This window comes from Arvicanthis niloticus, chromosome 6 (assembly GCF_011762505.2).
Source record: "Arvicanthis niloticus isolate mArvNil1 chromosome 6, mArvNil1.pat.X, whole genome shotgun sequence".
Lineage (NCBI taxonomy): Eukaryota > Metazoa > Chordata > Mammalia > Rodentia > Muridae > Arvicanthis > Arvicanthis niloticus.
Window position 1 is genome coordinate 52,702,003 of NC_047663.1, and position 15,163 is coordinate 52,717,165.

Here is a 15,163-nt window from a genome sequence, read left to right on the forward strand (position 1 = left end):
TTAGCACGTGACAAGGCCATCATGTTCTCCATCCTGCCACCGACCCACCCACCCATCTCCTCCTCAAGTCCAGTCCTCTGTCTGTCTCCAGTTTTGATATTCCCGACCTCAATCACTCCCTTGGGATAGGGCCTGCCTGCCAAGTGAATGGAAGCCTGCCCGACAGCATCTGGAGGCCTTCATGTGACATTCTTTACGCTCCAGGTCCTCCCTCAGCCTGACTGTTGAACCGTGGGAGGCACCTGTATGCCCCAGGTGTCCAAGATCTAGGTCACAAGGGCCAGGGGAAAAAAAATAGACTCTACCGGGGAAACCTGTGACTCGCAGCGGCCCCGCGTGGCTGGTCTAGGCACCTCCAGGTTGAGTGGCGCTCCTACCCTGCAACCTCCTTAACTTCAAATGAAGGCATAGGCATTAGCAGCTAGGTTTTAGTAGATCAGAGTCCTAGACAAAAACGTCATCTTTTGAATATGCACTACAATACGTAGGTGGCGTAGCATATTCTTTTAGGCAAAAGTAGACATCTTTAGCAAGAGCCCGGATAGCTCAGTCGGTAGAGCATCAGACTTTTAATCTGAGGGTCCAGGGTTCAAGTCCCTGTTCGGGCGCTTGACTTTTGTGGAAATATGTATTTCAAGCACTACTGTTATCCTGTATTGTTTGACTAAAACAATATAACAACGAAGTAATTGCATTCTTTTAAAAGGACATATAAATAGAACATAGGTTCCGAACAATAATAAGAGGGAACGGCACAGTGTTAAAGGAGTAGCTATGTAAACGAGGAATACATCGAGGAGAGTAAAAAGGAGATGTTAATATTAATATTAATTATTAATTAATTATTATTATTAATTAATTATTAATTAATTAATTAATTAATTAATTAATTAATATAATTAATTATTAATTAATATTAATATTAATATTAAGAGATATTAATATTAATATGCTTCATTTACTACAATATTTGAAAATCTTAATTTAACCCTAAATTGGTGTTTTAAAATCAGCATTTTAACGAATTTTTAAATTATCTTTCGTAATCTTCAGGTTTAGAAGAAAGCATTCGGGGGGTGGGAACATGGAGGCGGATGTTCACGAGTCTCCGCCAGTCAAAGATATATCTAGGTTGGGTATCGGGTTACACTTCTGATTGTATGAGCATCTTGTAATTGAGCATTACGAAACTTACAAAGCCTTAGATTAACATTAAAAATTTTTGTATAAAAGCAAAAAGGAGAAGGGGGTGGGATTGGGGTTTGCTAGGGAGGGGAAATGGGGAAAGGGGATGGCATCTGAAATGTAAATAATATATCCAATAAAAAATGTACAAATAAAAAAAAAGAAATAGAAGAAAGCATTCATATTTCAGGTACACAATAATTACATTTAGTAGTTAGCTTCATCTGCTTGTTTTGGTTTGTTTCGATAAATGATAAAGTTAGCGTGATATGCAAAATGGAGTATAGAATATTGTATATAATTTTCGAAAGACCCGGGAGCCAGGGGGTTCCATGGTGTAATGGTTAGCACTCTGGACTCTGAATCCAGCGATCCGAGTTCAAATCTCGGTGGAACCTTAATGTTTTGATGTTCAGTACATCAGGATTATAATAAAAATATTAGTTTGCAATTTTTCATGCCTACTATGTCTATCAGAGATCTTCTAGTAGAACTTAAAATAAAACAGTTTTACACACCAAGATCTGCGCTGAATTAGAATATAAGAATAATTATTTCAACAGTGTTTGTCAAGTCTTTATGAATATGGAAGTAATCTTGGCTTCTGTTGGCAAGACAAAGTTGATGGTGAAACTCTAGCCAAGCGGTGGTTCGTACTCATAAAACTAAGAGGAGAAAAACTCTGGCCTGGCAGCGGTGGGATTCGAACCCACGCCTCCGAAGAGACTGGAGCCTAAATCCAGCGCCTTAGACCGCTCGGCCACGCTACCCGCTTAGAGACTATCATTTCCCGTTGTCTTCCTAAGAGAGTAGAAGGCAGTCTGTTCGATGTTTACAACCAGGAGCGAACCCAAATTCTTTTGTTGCTGTGTATTTCAAACCCGGAATGAAGAGACTCACCGAGACTCTGAACAGTAAAGAGACGAAACAAATGGACCAAAAAGACGCAGAGATTTACAACAAAGCAGGTTTATTTAGCGGGATCAAATCTGGCAACCGAGTAAGTCTGAGCTTGGTAGCTTGCGCAAGGAGTAGCCCGAGCTTTGCACTGCTGGGGAGCTCAAATTTCGTTAGTCTCCTTCTCTGTTTCCTCGCACATGCATCCACCCTTACTGTCATCTAGCCCACGCGCTTTCCAGGGACTCAATGTCATTCTGCTGACCCCTGAGAGCTTCACCTCTAGCTCCTATGACGCTCCGCCCAATTTCCTTGCGCACACACTCCCACGCTACCCTTTTTTTTTTTTTTTTCTATGCTGGTGTCCGTAAGCCGAAAGGAGGCGCCGCCCGCCAGGTGGCTCTGTGGCGCAATGGATAGCGCATTGGACTTCTAGTGACGCAAAAGCGATTCAAAGGTTGTGGGTTCGAATCCCACCAGAGTCGGTTTTATTTCTGGTTTTAATCTTTTCTTAGCTTTCATTCAAAGACCCACAAATAAAGTCCAGTTCCAACCTCAGTCTGTCGCTCCGCTCTTTACTTACCTGTCTCCCCCAGGGCTTGGGCCGTGGAGAGCAGGCCTAAAGGTGGGAGAAGGGTATGGGCAAGTAGGCGTGGCGCCAGTATAAAGGCAGGCCCCTGGCTAGGGGACACACCGGGATTTAATAACGATTTTATTCCATGCACTAGGGACTCGGGAAGGGACTGGGACTGGACTAGGGTAGAGAGGGTACAATGCTACACACAGGGTAGTGGGACAGGGAAAAGGGACGGGAAAATATATATTTATATAGATACTCTAATATAGACCACATCTCACCCGCGCGCTGAGCCCGCGCGCCCCGCTGCCCTCTTCGCCCGGATCCCTCTCCTGCCCTCTGGCTGGAGTCTCTACACCACCCCCAATCCCTGCCCCAGCCCCCCAAAGCTCAGGGCCAAGGTCTCCAAAACGCGGGCGGTGGGAGTGGCGGGGCCTTGGGCGCCCCGTCTTGTCTGTAAGGCGGTGGCGGTGGCGGCAGCAGTCCGGTGAGTGGCGCCGGCGCGCCCGAATCCCCGGCGCGAGGGGAGCAGTGGGATGGGGACCAAGCGAGGCGGGGACTGGGGGGACCCTGGTGCACTGGGGGGCGCTGGTGCAGCGCGGGGCCAAGGATTGGTGAAGCGGGGTCCAGCGGTGGGCGCGGCGCTGCGAGCCCTGGATCTACGGCCTCGGGCCGGGGCGGTTTGGGGCGCCGGTAGCCGTGCAGCGCGGAGAAAAGCTGGGAGCGGGCGGCCGGGCTGGCGTCGTGCGCGAAGGCCGCCAGGCGAAGCAGGCACTCGCGGAAGCCGGACAAGTAGCAGCTGGCGAGCGCCTCGGCGTCCTGGCCTGGGGACCGGGGAGCCCCTGGTGCGGCCGGCGGGAGGACAGGCGGGCAGGGCAGGGCAGGGGCCCGACGGGGTTGAGGGAAGGGGCGGGGCGCAGAGATACCGAGGTCAGACGGGCGCACAGACAGAGACAGGAGGCCGGATGGACGTGCAGAGGAGGGCAGTGAGGGAGACACAGAGACAGACACGCGCGGGTGTTATTAACCTCGCCTAGGCGCACAGCTGGCCGCTCCCCCAAGCCCCAATCCGCCCCTTCCCCGGCCCGGGCCTTCCGGGCTCCCACCCCCCACCCTCCCGCCGCTGCCCCACCCCCCGCGCTGTACCCGGGGGCTCCACCCGGCTTCGCTCCCTCAAGTAGCCCACGGCGAACTCCAGTATCTCTGCTTTCTCCAGCTTCGGGTTCCGGAGGTTCTACAGAAGGGGGGAGGGGCGCAGAGACAGAAAGGGGTGGGGAGAGAGGGGGAAAAGTGGCTAGGGGAAGAAGGGAGGGGCGGATACGGGAGCTGCGGGTGCCCCCAGGACTCGCGACCGAATGTGGAGATGACCAAGAAAGGTCCCCGCCCCACCCTGAGACGAGACTGTCCAACCTGAGGGAGTGGAACCAGTTCCCAACATGTGAGGTGTAGGAAACAGCAAACCCGGACGGTGAAAACCACCGCAGAACTGAAGCTCATTGGTCAGGGGCGGGAGGTAGATGAGGACATTTAGAAACCCCGAGTGGGAAACTGACGCACGCTGAAAGCTCAGTTTACGGAGCCAGACAGGAAACGTACAGACCAGCAAGGTGGAGAAGATCAACTTCTGAGAGCGAGAGGGGGTCTGGGATGGGATTTCAAGGAGCAGGCTTGGGTCAGGGTCACCACGCCAGCTTATGTCCCCACCCCAGTGGAAAGCTCTGGGACACGGGTACGAATGTTCAGGGGCCTGGGGCCAGCGGGGGAACTGACCTGGTCCCTGGTCCTCTCCAGCAGCAGCAGCCTCAACTCTTCTAGGCTGCGGTTGATGCGGTCCCGGCGCCGCTTCTCCACCAACGGCTTCAGCATCTGTGACCAGCGGGAAAGGAAGAGCCGGCCGACCGGACCGAGACTCAGCGCCGCCACGCGAGCGTCCGATCCTACCGCTGGGAAAACCCCCATGCGTCCCTATCCCCAAATCCAGGTTGCTTGGGACTGGTCTATTCGCTCACTCTCACTCCCTCACTTCCCAGTACCCTTGGGTCGGTTTGAGTGGCTCGCCCACTTCTCCCTTCTGTAATTAGCTTTCTCCTCTCTTCTCTCCTCTCGGACACTCCTCTTCTCTCTATATATCTCTGTCTTGTGCGGTCTCCCTCTCTGTGTATCACTGAAGAACTTTAGTGACACTCTTTGCCCCCCAGGCTAGTGAGCTGCGGGATACAGACCTAAAGTGAAAGGCAGACACATAGTGTGACCGCTCAAACCCTTCTAGACAGTCACCTAGAAGCCGCCACTCGTTCTCCTAATATCTCTCAGCCGGCCTCGCACCTCTGGATCCAATGACTCAAAGGTCTTCTCTTTGAGTCAGCTGTGGTTCCTAGGCGCTCACAGACTGTCCATAGCCTTTCCTCCTTCTTGTCCTCTAGCTTATCTGACGTTGTTAGAGTTTATAGCTTCTTCTTCTTCTTCTTCTTCTTCTTTTTTTTTTTTAAATAGGGGCGCACTCCGTGGCCTCGAACTTGCGATAATCCACCTGCCCCAGCTTCCTGAGCCTTAGAATAGGCCACGATGCCCAAATTCTGGCACTTTCCAGGCAACCAAGCCTTTGCCCACAATAATTCAAACCCTCTTGACCTCGGCTTCCGCAGCCCACGCAAGTTGGGCTCTGACCCTGTCCTCTTTATATTTTACAGGTTTTTTTGGATCGCACGAGCACCTCGATCCTTTTACTCCCGTGTCTCCATCTTTACCCCTAACCCACAGAGGCAGAACCTTTAAGTCCTCTGGCCAGAACAGAGACCCTATCTCCCTTCCTTCCCACCTCTCACCTTGGGGCCGTCCCTATTCTCAGCTCGCTCCCGGGTGACCATTGCTCCTCCGGACCCTTCGGTGGACCCAGCGCGTGCTGCCTGGATCCTTATATCCCGCCGCTGCTGGGTAGGAGGGCTAGGGCCCGGCCCCGCCCCCTTCAGCTCCTAGATGCCCAGGGCAAGGACCCCCGGCACGAGGCTCCCGGAAAGGCAGGGAGCGAAGGGGGAGGGAAAGGGAGGGTGAATTAGCCCCAAGTGTGGGAAGTGAGGGGAGGAAGGGGCCACAGGCTGGTTTAAGGACCATAAAGCTGTATAATAAGGCGGGACCCAACTGGAGGGAGGAGACTATCAGGGAAAGGGAGTCTAGGTAAACTAACTGGGCAGAACTCACTTAGGCATGAAATTTGGGGATCTCCTAGACTAGTAGATTTCTTGGAGATTCACTATAACCTCACCAACACTGAAATAAGTTGTTAGCACGCTTCAGTCTCCCGGCTGAAGGTTATAATCTTCTCCCAACCCCTAAAGGTGCAGTAGGTCTGCTGGATTCTACTGGGGGCTGTGAGAAAAGACACCTTTGTACCTGTCCCTTCTACTCAATTCTCACAATAACTCCGGTACTTATCCCTGCAGACGTAGTAATAAGAAGAATCTGCCGCCAAACTGATTCTATAGATACTATAGAAGTAACTTGAATCCCCGGAAACAGATTTTCTTAAGGATGGCTGGACTAAGGAAAGACAAAGGAAACTTCTAGAAAAAAAGTAAGAGTGAAGAAATCTTTCCATTTACAATAATTTGTTTCAAAACTAAATTCAGGAGTATAGCTGACAGGAAAACATAAGAGTGCACCAGAGTTACTTGCCTCTGGAGGCCTCTAGTGACTAGGGGAGCAGAGAGATGTGAGATTTGCCAAAGGAACAAGAAAGGGTTGGTTGCAAAAAGGGATCCGTACCCACCTCAAACCAAGAGCATGACCCTCTGCGGAAGGATATGTCAACACCTGGAGTCTTCAGGACGAAGTGCCTGAGAAGGTAAAACCGAAATTTAACAGGACAAGAAGACATGGGGAAAGGACATAATAAAGACGAGGCTACAAACCGAGCCAGAAGGTAGCTGTGAAGTCAGAGGCTAGTGGAGCCTCCTCCCAGAGGCCCTCCACATCCTGAGAAGTTTTTCTGGCAGAAACTGCCTTGCCAAAGACAGAGCAAGAGGGGCCCGGTACTTGAGAAAGGGGCTCCCATTTGGGATTAGGGCCCTTAGTACATCCCACCTTTCCCTACTTCAGCCAAATGGGAGCACAGATGTGTGGCCTCAGCAGGCCCCACGGCCCCCCTCCTTGGGAACCAGGACTGGGGTTGAGTTTTTCTCACCTGCACGTGAGGCTCGGGGCCTGAGGCAGTTTGCACCCGGGTGTGGGGCCGCCCCTGGCCATATGGAATGACTTTATGGCCCGGTGGCCGGATCCAACTGAAAGAATGGCCTGGTGCTCCACCCTCAATCACTCTGTACAACCTTTTCCCACACCTAGAAGTATGAGCAGGATTGGCTCTGCCTCTGAGAAGTTCACATAGGCTCATTGTGACCCCTTCCCCTAGCTGCATTGGTGGTTCAGTGGTAGAATTCTCGCCTGCCACGCGGGAGGCCCGGGTTCGATTCCCGGCCAATGCACAGTAACATTTTTCTACCCCAACCAGGAGAAAAAATTAACAGCACATCAAGCAAGTGTTCTTTTTGCGCCTAAACATTTCAATCAAAACTGAAATATATAATGTTTTGATTCCGTGCCGGCTTGGATGTTCCAGAATTAGTCACTGACTCCGCAGGTCCTTACAACCTACTTCTAACCCTGGGAGGTTCTGGATGCCTCGATACGTCTTTGTCCGCACCTCCAGAGGCGCCACCCTGAGAAAGGGCGCAGAGTTGAGATCCCTGCCTATGGGTCCTCTCCTTCCTCAGCAGGGAGGGCCAGGTCTTCCTGGTCTTTCTTTCTCCCTTCCTCTCTCTCCCTCTCATTTTCTGTTCTCTGAAACACCCTTTCCCCAGGTCCAATCCTGGGCATTTCAGTTTTTCATTTTTGCTTGTCCCTGAGCACTTCTCAGCGACTCCATCTCTCTGATAGTTTTCTCAGGTCTCTCGGCGACTTCTGCTGGGGTCTCTCCCGGTCTAGGGTGTTCTTTCTGGCTTCTGAGTTTCACATCCCTCTGTTTCTCCCTCTCTGGGCCTTTCCTGGCTATCTCGTCGTCTTTCCTGCGCTCCCACGCTCGCACCCCCAGTTCCCTGCAGCTCCCTGGCCCGCCCCTTGCCGGCAGCTTTGATCCCGCACGCGCCGCGCCCGGGAAGGGCGGGACTGGGCAGGCCACCTGCCGGGGCCACTTGTGAGCGACCCGGGGGCCCTGACGCCCAGCGCTGGCTTTCCGCTCCCCTCCGGAGCGCTCCGCCACCCTCCGCGCCCCTCCTCCCGGCCTTCTCAGGCTCGCACAGTCTGAATTCCGGTTTAAGCCTTATCTTCTCTCTGGGCTGTCTCCTAGAAGTTTCAGCCTGGTCTCTGGAATGTGTCTGTGACAATTCTCCCTTCTCGGCTCCAGGCAGGGGCTGTGGCCCTAGGATAAAAGTAAACAGTCTTGGCATCTCTGTGAACCCAACTGGTACATTTGCCCACTCAGCCTAAATCTGTGTGTGCCTGCTATGTGCCCACTCTTGTTAGGCTTTCGGGTTACACTGGCTCAGAGCTCTCCTGAAACATACATTATTGGCGGGGATGGTGCTGTGAGGACAGGAAACATCCAAGAAGGCAGAAAATAGAATAGGATAATTTCACATGATTGTAAGGATAATTGCAAAGATGTGACAGTGAAGTACTAGTTCGGTCTAAGTGGTCAGAGACAACCTCACGGTGGTGATAATATCTCAACATGGTCAGCCATGAGTCCAAGCAAAACGAAGAAGTCCTGTAGAAAAGAGATTTGCGGGTGGCAGCTACACAAAGAGAACCTGGAACAGAGAATTTGGGGGTGGCAGATGTAAGATGAAATATAAGATGAGCAAATATAAAAAAAATTTTTTTAGTTTAAAAAGATGAAAAAAATATAAAAGTAGGGTATAGCCTGTTTCACAGGATTTTGGAAGCTTGGGGATTAGTCTAAGTGCAGTGGAGAGTTTAAGGCCAGCCTTGGTTAGCAACAGAGACTACTTTCGAGTTGGCATCCTAGTTTGAGCCATTTGTTCTCTAAGAAAAAGTAGCAGTTAGAAAGATCCACTTTTCCACGCCCAACCTCTCGACAGGGAGGGATCTTCCCTGCTACTGAAGCTGATTCCCCACCCCCATCTGGCATCAACTCACCTATCTCCAGCTCCACCCCTGGTTATTCCCACGGGCATTAGAAGTGCTATAGGCCATTTGATGAGAAACCTGCGAAACACTCATTTTGAAAACTAAAAAAACAAACCTACTGGTTTAAGAAAATAGGCTTTCCCAGCAGGCTGAAGGCCTTTTGGGGGGGGGGGGGGGCAGGGGGGTGTTGGGAGCACAAGCTTCGCTGATTCACCATGATGCTAATGCGGTAGAGGACCTTGAAAACAGTCTGGGGACAATTCCAACACGGCGTTCATAGGGCCCATAGAATTCTGTAAATTGTACATACACACCAAGAAAAAGAAATATACAAAGTAGGTAGGCAGTCTGCCGAGAATATTGTTGAGGTCTTCCAGAAGTTAGGTTGCTTTTCTGGCATTTGTCAGTGTTAGACTTACTGGATATCAATTATCATTACAATCATCACTGTCCCATTTCGGAGTCAGGGTCTTGCTTTTCTTGCTGTTTGACCTCACTGACAGTTTGTCAGAATTTTTTTTTTTTTTCCATTAGTATTGAGGATTGAACCCACAGTTTCCCCCTCTATTGGTCAGGTTTTTGTTGTTGTTGTTTTTTTTGTTTGTTTGTTTGGTTGGTTGGTTTTTTTTTTTGTTTGTTTGTTTTTTCCCCAAGATAGGGTTTCTTTGTGTAGCCCTGGCTGTCCTGGAACTTCCTCTGTAGACCAGACTGGCCTCAAACTCAAAAATCCGCCTGCCTTTACCTTCTGGAGTGCTGGGATTAAGGGCGTGCGCCACCACTGCCCAGTGTCGATTTTTTAAAGATGTAAACCATTACATTCTTTGCTTTATTCTAAATATTACTTATTATGCCTAGTTTTGTATTTTTACTTTTGTTCTAAATATTTCTTTGTTCTAAATATTACCCCTATCATGCCTAGTTTTGTATTTTTGCACACTGGGCAGTGGCAGCTCATGCTTTTCATCCAAGCACTGGGAGGCAGAAGCAGAAGCATCCCTGTGAATTCCAGGACAGCCAGGGTTACAAAGAGAAACCCTGTCTTGAAAAACCAAAAATAAAAATTAAAAAACCTATGTACTTTTCAGGCCCTCAAAGCCTAAGGTTACCCTCTAGTGAGAGAAGTGGAATGAACTGGGTAATTTGACTCCAATTCCTTGCTCTGGTGCAGATGTGGTTCATGAAGACATTGCTGTGGTACCTTTGTTTGAGAGTGTGAGTAGGGTCTCTATAAAGATCACAAGCCTATGTCCAGAGAGGATATGTTATGGTTGTGTGCTAACAGTACATGTACAGGCATCTGTGTCTCCCTACACTCTCTATGGTGGGCCACACTGAAGTTCAGGGGAGGGCCACTTGTAGGCCTTTAGGGATGCAGCCAGTAAAAGACAGACTGGGAACAGCTGGCGGTCCTCCTAACTTCCCTCTCCCACTGGGACAGCTCCCCAGGCCTGGCTTTCAAGCTTCTCAGTCTTTCTCTTCAGTTCTTCAAAGGGAAAGTAGTCTTCTTAGGATGTCCTAGGTCCGGAATTGGGGTTGTTCCTAGAAGACTGTTTTCATAGCCTTGGAAAGAAGGAAAACTCACTCTCTCAGCCAAAGCAACAAAACAGGGGAGAGTTCTAGGCTTGTAAAAGCAACTGTGACCTGGCTTCCTGGTCTTTTGTTCTATGATTCAAAACTAAACTGGAGGAATCTCAGACTGAAAAAAAATAGAAAAGAGCACTTTTTTCTTTTCTTTTTTGTTCTTTTCTTTTGTTGTTGTTGTTGTTTGTTTGTTTATTCGTTTGTTTGTTTGCTTAGAGGAAGGGTCTCAACAGGAAAGCACTTACAAACTTTAAAGACCACAGCGACAAAAGTTGAACCCGGCCTGCCATCTCTTCAGTCCTCAGTACATGTTTATCCTGCTTGCTCTGTTCTAGGCCCCACGGAGACAGCTCTGAACAAAGCAGGCCATGAGCTCTGTCCTAACTGGCCTCTGCTTTTGTGGGGACACAGTCCATGTGCATTACATAAACTATTATTTGGCAGTCAGTCAGTATGATGGAGAGAAGGCAAGGAAGGGAGCAGAGGGTAAAAACTGTCATTCTGCAAAGCCTCATCCTAGAAGAATGGGGTGCCAGGATACGCTGGTGCCTGTAGTTCTAGCACTTGAGAGGCAGAGGCTGGAAAATCAGGAACTCAAGATCTTCCCCATAATGAAGCTAGCCTGGGCTCCATGAGACCATGCCTCAAAGAGAAAGACAGAGAGAGACAGAGACAGAGAGATACAGAAAGAGAGAGACACACACAGAGAGAGAGAGAGAGACAGAGAGGAATAAACAGTTTTGGTTCTGTTCTCTCAGCTATTTATGTTGGCTAGAATCGTTCAACTTGTATTTTAGCCAATGGGCTATTGAACTACACTCTGTTACACAATCATTTCTTTAGAGTTGATTGTGATGGTATACACCTTAATCCCAGCACTCAGGAGGAAGAGGCAGGCAGAGCTGTATAATTTCGGGCCCAGACTAGTTTACAAAGGGAGTTCTGGGATAGCCAGAGCTACAATAGAAAGACTCTAAGTCAGCCCAATGTGGTGGCACACATCTTTAATCCCAGCACTCAGGAAGCAGAGGCAAGTGGATTTCTGTGAACCCAAGGCCAGTCTAGTCTACATAGTAAGTTTGCAGAACAGCAAAACCCTGTCTCAAAAAGGACAAGCAAAAACATTAATATTGCTGGGCTGTGGTGGCACACGCCTTTAATCCCACCACTTGGGAGGCAGAGGCAGGCGGATTTCTGAGTTCGAGGCCAGCCTGGTCTACAGAGTGAGTTCCAGGACAGCCAGGACACAGAGAAACCCTGTCTCGAAAAACCAACAAAACAAAACAAAACAAAAAGCTTGGTATCATTGAAATATGTAGGTTTGACATACACACACCTTTTTATAAGGCTCATGGAGAAATCGGGTTCATTATTAAGAGAGGAGAAAGGGGTCACTTTCTTCTATGAATATACTACTTGCCTCATGAATATTTATACAATTTTCTTTAAAATCCATCACACAGAACCCATGGGGCTGCTCCTTACTTCTCTCTCTCTCTTTCTCTCTCTCCTTCTCTCATTACTTTGCTTTGCTAAATAAACTTTGCTCAAGATATCTGTATCTATTGACCCTTTCTTCCCTTCAAGGAGAACAGAGCTGAGAGTCCCCATAACAGAAAGAGCTAGAAAATTGTGTAAGAATTCATTTCTGTTTGTACACACAGTACAAGCAGTACAGTTCCAAAAAATGAGTTTCTATTGGCACCGCCCACTGGACTCTGAAGGGATGGGATCAGATTCATGCTCCCACCCCCAATCTGGCGATTGGACCCCAAGGCTTTTTCCCAGGAGGCAAGTGTAGCTGTAGCCTGAGCCCTTGCTGCTGTGTTTTTCAGATAGCTGATTAGAGTTGTGCTGTGTTTGAAACCGACTCTCACTATGGAGCACAGGCTGTTCTCACACTGGAGAGCCTCTTGCCTCTACCCCCTCAGAGTGGAAGAGTGGAGATGTGTGTCAGCCTCCATGCCTTCCTGTGATCCCAACACTTCGGAGGCTAAGGTAGAAGGATCATTGTGCATTCAAGGCCAACCTGGGCTACATAGTGAGTATAGTGAATTTGAGGCCATCTTGAGCTACCTTGTTTCAAGTCTCCCTTCTCCCCTCTCACAAAACGAGTAGACTGGAAGAGAACTGTAGTCACAATTGTGGCAGTTAGTGAAGAGAAGCATCATTTAGAGAGTGTGTCTCCGGCATGCACGAAGCCCTAGGCTAATCCCTGGCATCCCAAGAGACTGGACACCAGGAGCTAATTTTGAAGACCCTGCAATGATCCAGGTGACAGGTAAGAAACAAGCCTGGTTTAGGATGTAATAGTAAAGTCAGTGACACTGTTACGGTTCTAAAATGAGAAACCTTGCTTATTGGAAAAAGAAATTGCTGACTGGTTAATATGGAATTTTAGAAAACGCTTTTGATCCCTAGTACATAGCCCAGCGGAGACAGAAAATAGCCAGCAGTACATAAGCATTCAGGAACAATTCCAGAGCTGGAGAAGAAAATGTGAGGCAATGTAGGGGATCATCTGGCTTTTAAAGGCACTAGACTGGCTGAAAGCACAAGTAAAGAAGAAAGACCCGGGAAGAGTGAGCTTTGTAACTCTTCTAACATGGACGATTCAGATGAGTCTGTGAATGAGCTGCTAACAAGGCAGAAGAGCTATCAGAAGGGTGTTGGAGGCTGGAAGGCAAGTGAAGAGGCCATTTCTAAGGGCAAGCCTCTGACTACTGTTCACTTCACAATGTGATGGGTATTTGCTAACCTTAACAAGGGAAGCTGTGAGGGGGGCAAGGCATATCCGTGGCTGGAGGGGGCTCAAAGGAGTAGAGGAAGGCAGGGGCAGTGATGTCCTCTGGCTGTACAGAAGAACAAGAAACGGAATGTTGACTGAAGAGGAGCACAGGGTCCAGGCAGCATCTTTCTCTGCTTGCTGGCCTTTTCTCCAGTTGGCTTACAATAACACGATATTCTGAGTAATTGGGAAAGAACAAAGGCCTCTTTAGCTCATCACTCTGGAAGCTGGGAAGCCTGACTGAGATCATGGTGCCAGCATATCTGGTGAGAGCTTTCTTGTTGCATCAGAATTTGGTAGAGGGAATCATGGTGTGGCAGAATAAGCAAGCTTAGCGTTGCTTCCTATAGTAGTTTCGTCGTCGTGAGGGATCCACTCATGTGACATCCTCTAGTTCAAATAATGTCCCAAAGGCCCTACCTCCCATCAGATTACACATCTGGGGATTAAGTTGCCTACACATGAGAGTTCCAAGGACACACAGCAGATGTTTTTGTTATTCTGAATGAAATCACCACTTTCTGGAAGCTGATGGGAGAAGTATAGGAGAAAGGAAAACTTGGATATGGAAACCAGAGCAATGTGGGCCCGAGAGGTGGAAAAATCTAGATGGGGGATGGGGGACAGCTGGTGGCCGTAGCTCCCTGGAAGTGCTCTAATCAGAGGAAGGAAGAATAGTGGTGATAAGCTCCATGAGTTGTAGAGTCTGGGGGAAACCATTTTCCCAGTGAAGCAGAAAGTAGAGACTCAGTCCCACACAAAGAGCTATAGGCAACTGAAGAAAGCTGGGAGGGAGAGAGGCAGCCCACCCGTACTAGGAAAGACTATACCAACTGTTTGTCCAGCGCCAAACACTCAGCCCTGAAAACATACATACAGGTAACATTATACAGACTGAACAGGTTATATTTGGTAATATATATGTATATACATATACTCATATGCATGCAATAACAATTAGAAAAATAAGCCCATGAATTTGAAGGAGAGCTGGGAGGAGCGTATGGGAAGTTTTGAAGGGAGGAAGAGGAAGTGAGAAATGTAATCAAATCACAACCTCAAAAAAACAAACAAAAAACAACAACAAAAACAAAAAAAAAAAAAGTAGAGGGTAAGGTGAACGAACCGGGTGATTTGTGGTTTCGGGTGATATAGTCGGAAAGTAGCGAGGATGAGCGATTCGGAGTGGAGCCGGGAATCTTTGTGAACTGATGGGAGTTACGAATCAAAGCGTCTTTTACAAGTTCACAGTTGTACCGAGGCGCTACCAAGACGGTCTCGGGTAACTGAATCCCAGTGGGAATTTTTTCAAAGAAAGAACTGGAAAACGAAATGAATTACTTTCTGCTAATCGGGAGAGCAATGCCTAATAATCAAAACTACTAACGCTGTGAGCAGGATTCGAACCTGCGCGGGGAGACCCCATTGGATTTCGAGTCCAACGCCTTAACCACTCGGCCATCACAGCCGCGTGCGGCCCTTGTCCTGTGGAGCTATAGCTGGCTATCAAGGACTCCGACACCTGTAGATTCCACCGTTTTTGTTCTTTTTTTTCTTGTAAAATTAAAAGCAGCTATGCGCATGCGCAACGGTCCAAGCCTTGTCTTGATCAGCAACATCTTCCAGGGGCTCTCTTCTCACCGAGCCACAGTGAAACCCCAATAAAACTAGTTGTCTTGATCAGCAACATCTTCCAGGGGCTCTCTTCTCACCGAGCCACAGTGAAACCCCAATAAAACTAGTATACTTGATATGACAGTCCGCAGCAGAGTCTCAAGAATACTCTTAAGAGGAAAGCTGGCATTAAGAATATACTTAGGCAAGTGTTTAAGGGCGGCCGCAATCTCCTGAAGGGCAGATGTCAATAATCCTGCAATAATATACCAGTTCCCAGACGAAGCCAGGCACCGCTGGGATTCGAACCCAGGATCTCCTGTTTACTAGACAGGCGCTTTAACCAGCTAAGCCACGGCGCCAACGAAAATACCCTCCAC

General features: G+C 48.7%; 1 protein-coding gene, 1 long non-coding RNA gene and 7 other non-coding genes across 9 annotated transcripts; 5 read left to right on the forward strand and 4 right to left on the reverse strand.

The window, feature by feature from the left end:
• Positions 1-535: 535 nt before the first annotated feature.
• Positions 536-608, forward strand: Trnak-uuu (transfer RNA lysine (anticodon UUU)). Its single transcript has one exon. It is a non-coding gene; the product is annotated as a tRNA-Lys (tRNA).
• A 903-nt stretch (positions 609-1,511) lies between these two features.
• Trnaq-cug (transfer RNA glutamine (anticodon CUG)) lies at positions 1,512-1,583 on the forward strand. The gene has a single exon. It is a non-coding gene; the product is annotated as a tRNA-Gln (tRNA).
• Positions 1,584-1,873: 290 nt separating this feature from the next.
• Positions 1,874-1,955, reverse strand: Trnal-uag (transfer RNA leucine (anticodon UAG)). The gene has a single exon. It is a non-coding gene; the product is annotated as a tRNA-Leu (tRNA).
• A 183-nt stretch (positions 1,956-2,138) lies between these two features.
• Positions 2,139-4,632, reverse strand: Hes7 (hes family bHLH transcription factor 7). The gene is made up of 3 exons (XM_034507386.2): positions 4,430-4,632; positions 3,806-3,893; positions 2,139-3,501 (listed from the first exon to the last, which is right to left on the reverse strand). The coding sequence occupies exons 1-3, from the start codon at positions 4,616-4,618 to the stop codon at positions 3,050-3,052; spliced, it is 729 nt and encodes a 242-aa protein (XP_034363277.2). The 5' UTR covers positions 4,619-4,632; the 3' UTR covers positions 2,139-3,049.
• Trnar-ucu (transfer RNA arginine (anticodon UCU)) lies at positions 2,481-2,567 on the forward strand. Its single transcript is given in 2 exon segments — positions 2,481-2,517; positions 2,532-2,567. It is a non-coding gene; the product is annotated as a tRNA-Arg (tRNA).
• On the forward strand, positions 4,516-7,331 carry LOC143442773 (uncharacterized). Its single transcript, XR_013111250.1, has 3 exons — positions 4,516-4,640; positions 5,350-5,593; positions 6,100-7,331. It is a non-coding gene; the product is annotated as an uncharacterized LOC143442773 (long non-coding RNA).
• Positions 7,067-7,137, forward strand: Trnag-gcc (transfer RNA glycine (anticodon GCC)). The gene has a single exon. It is a non-coding gene; the product is annotated as a tRNA-Gly (tRNA).
• A 7,224-nt stretch (positions 7,332-14,555) lies between the features above and the next one.
• Trnas-cga (transfer RNA serine (anticodon CGA)) lies at positions 14,556-14,637 on the reverse strand. Its single transcript has one exon. It is a non-coding gene; the product is annotated as a tRNA-Ser (tRNA).
• A 434-nt stretch (positions 14,638-15,071) lies between these two features.
• On the reverse strand, positions 15,072-15,145 carry Trnat-agu (transfer RNA threonine (anticodon AGU)). Its single transcript has one exon. It is a non-coding gene; the product is annotated as a tRNA-Thr (tRNA).
• Positions 15,146-15,163: the final 18 nt, after the last annotated feature.

Coding starts and splice junctions, on each gene's coding strand:
- Hes7 (XM_034507386.2), bottom strand. CDS start 4,618: ATGGGGGTTTTCCCAGCGGTAGGATCGGACGCTCGCGTGGCGGCGCTG. Junction 3,894..4,429: donor TGGAGAGGACCAGGGACCAG/GTCAGTTCCCCC, acceptor CCCCTTCTGTAG/AACCTCCGGAACCCGAAGCT. Junction 3,502..3,805: donor AAGCCGGGTGGAGCCCCCGG/GTACAGCGCGGG, acceptor CGGCCGCACCAG/GGGCTCCCCGGTCCCCAGGC.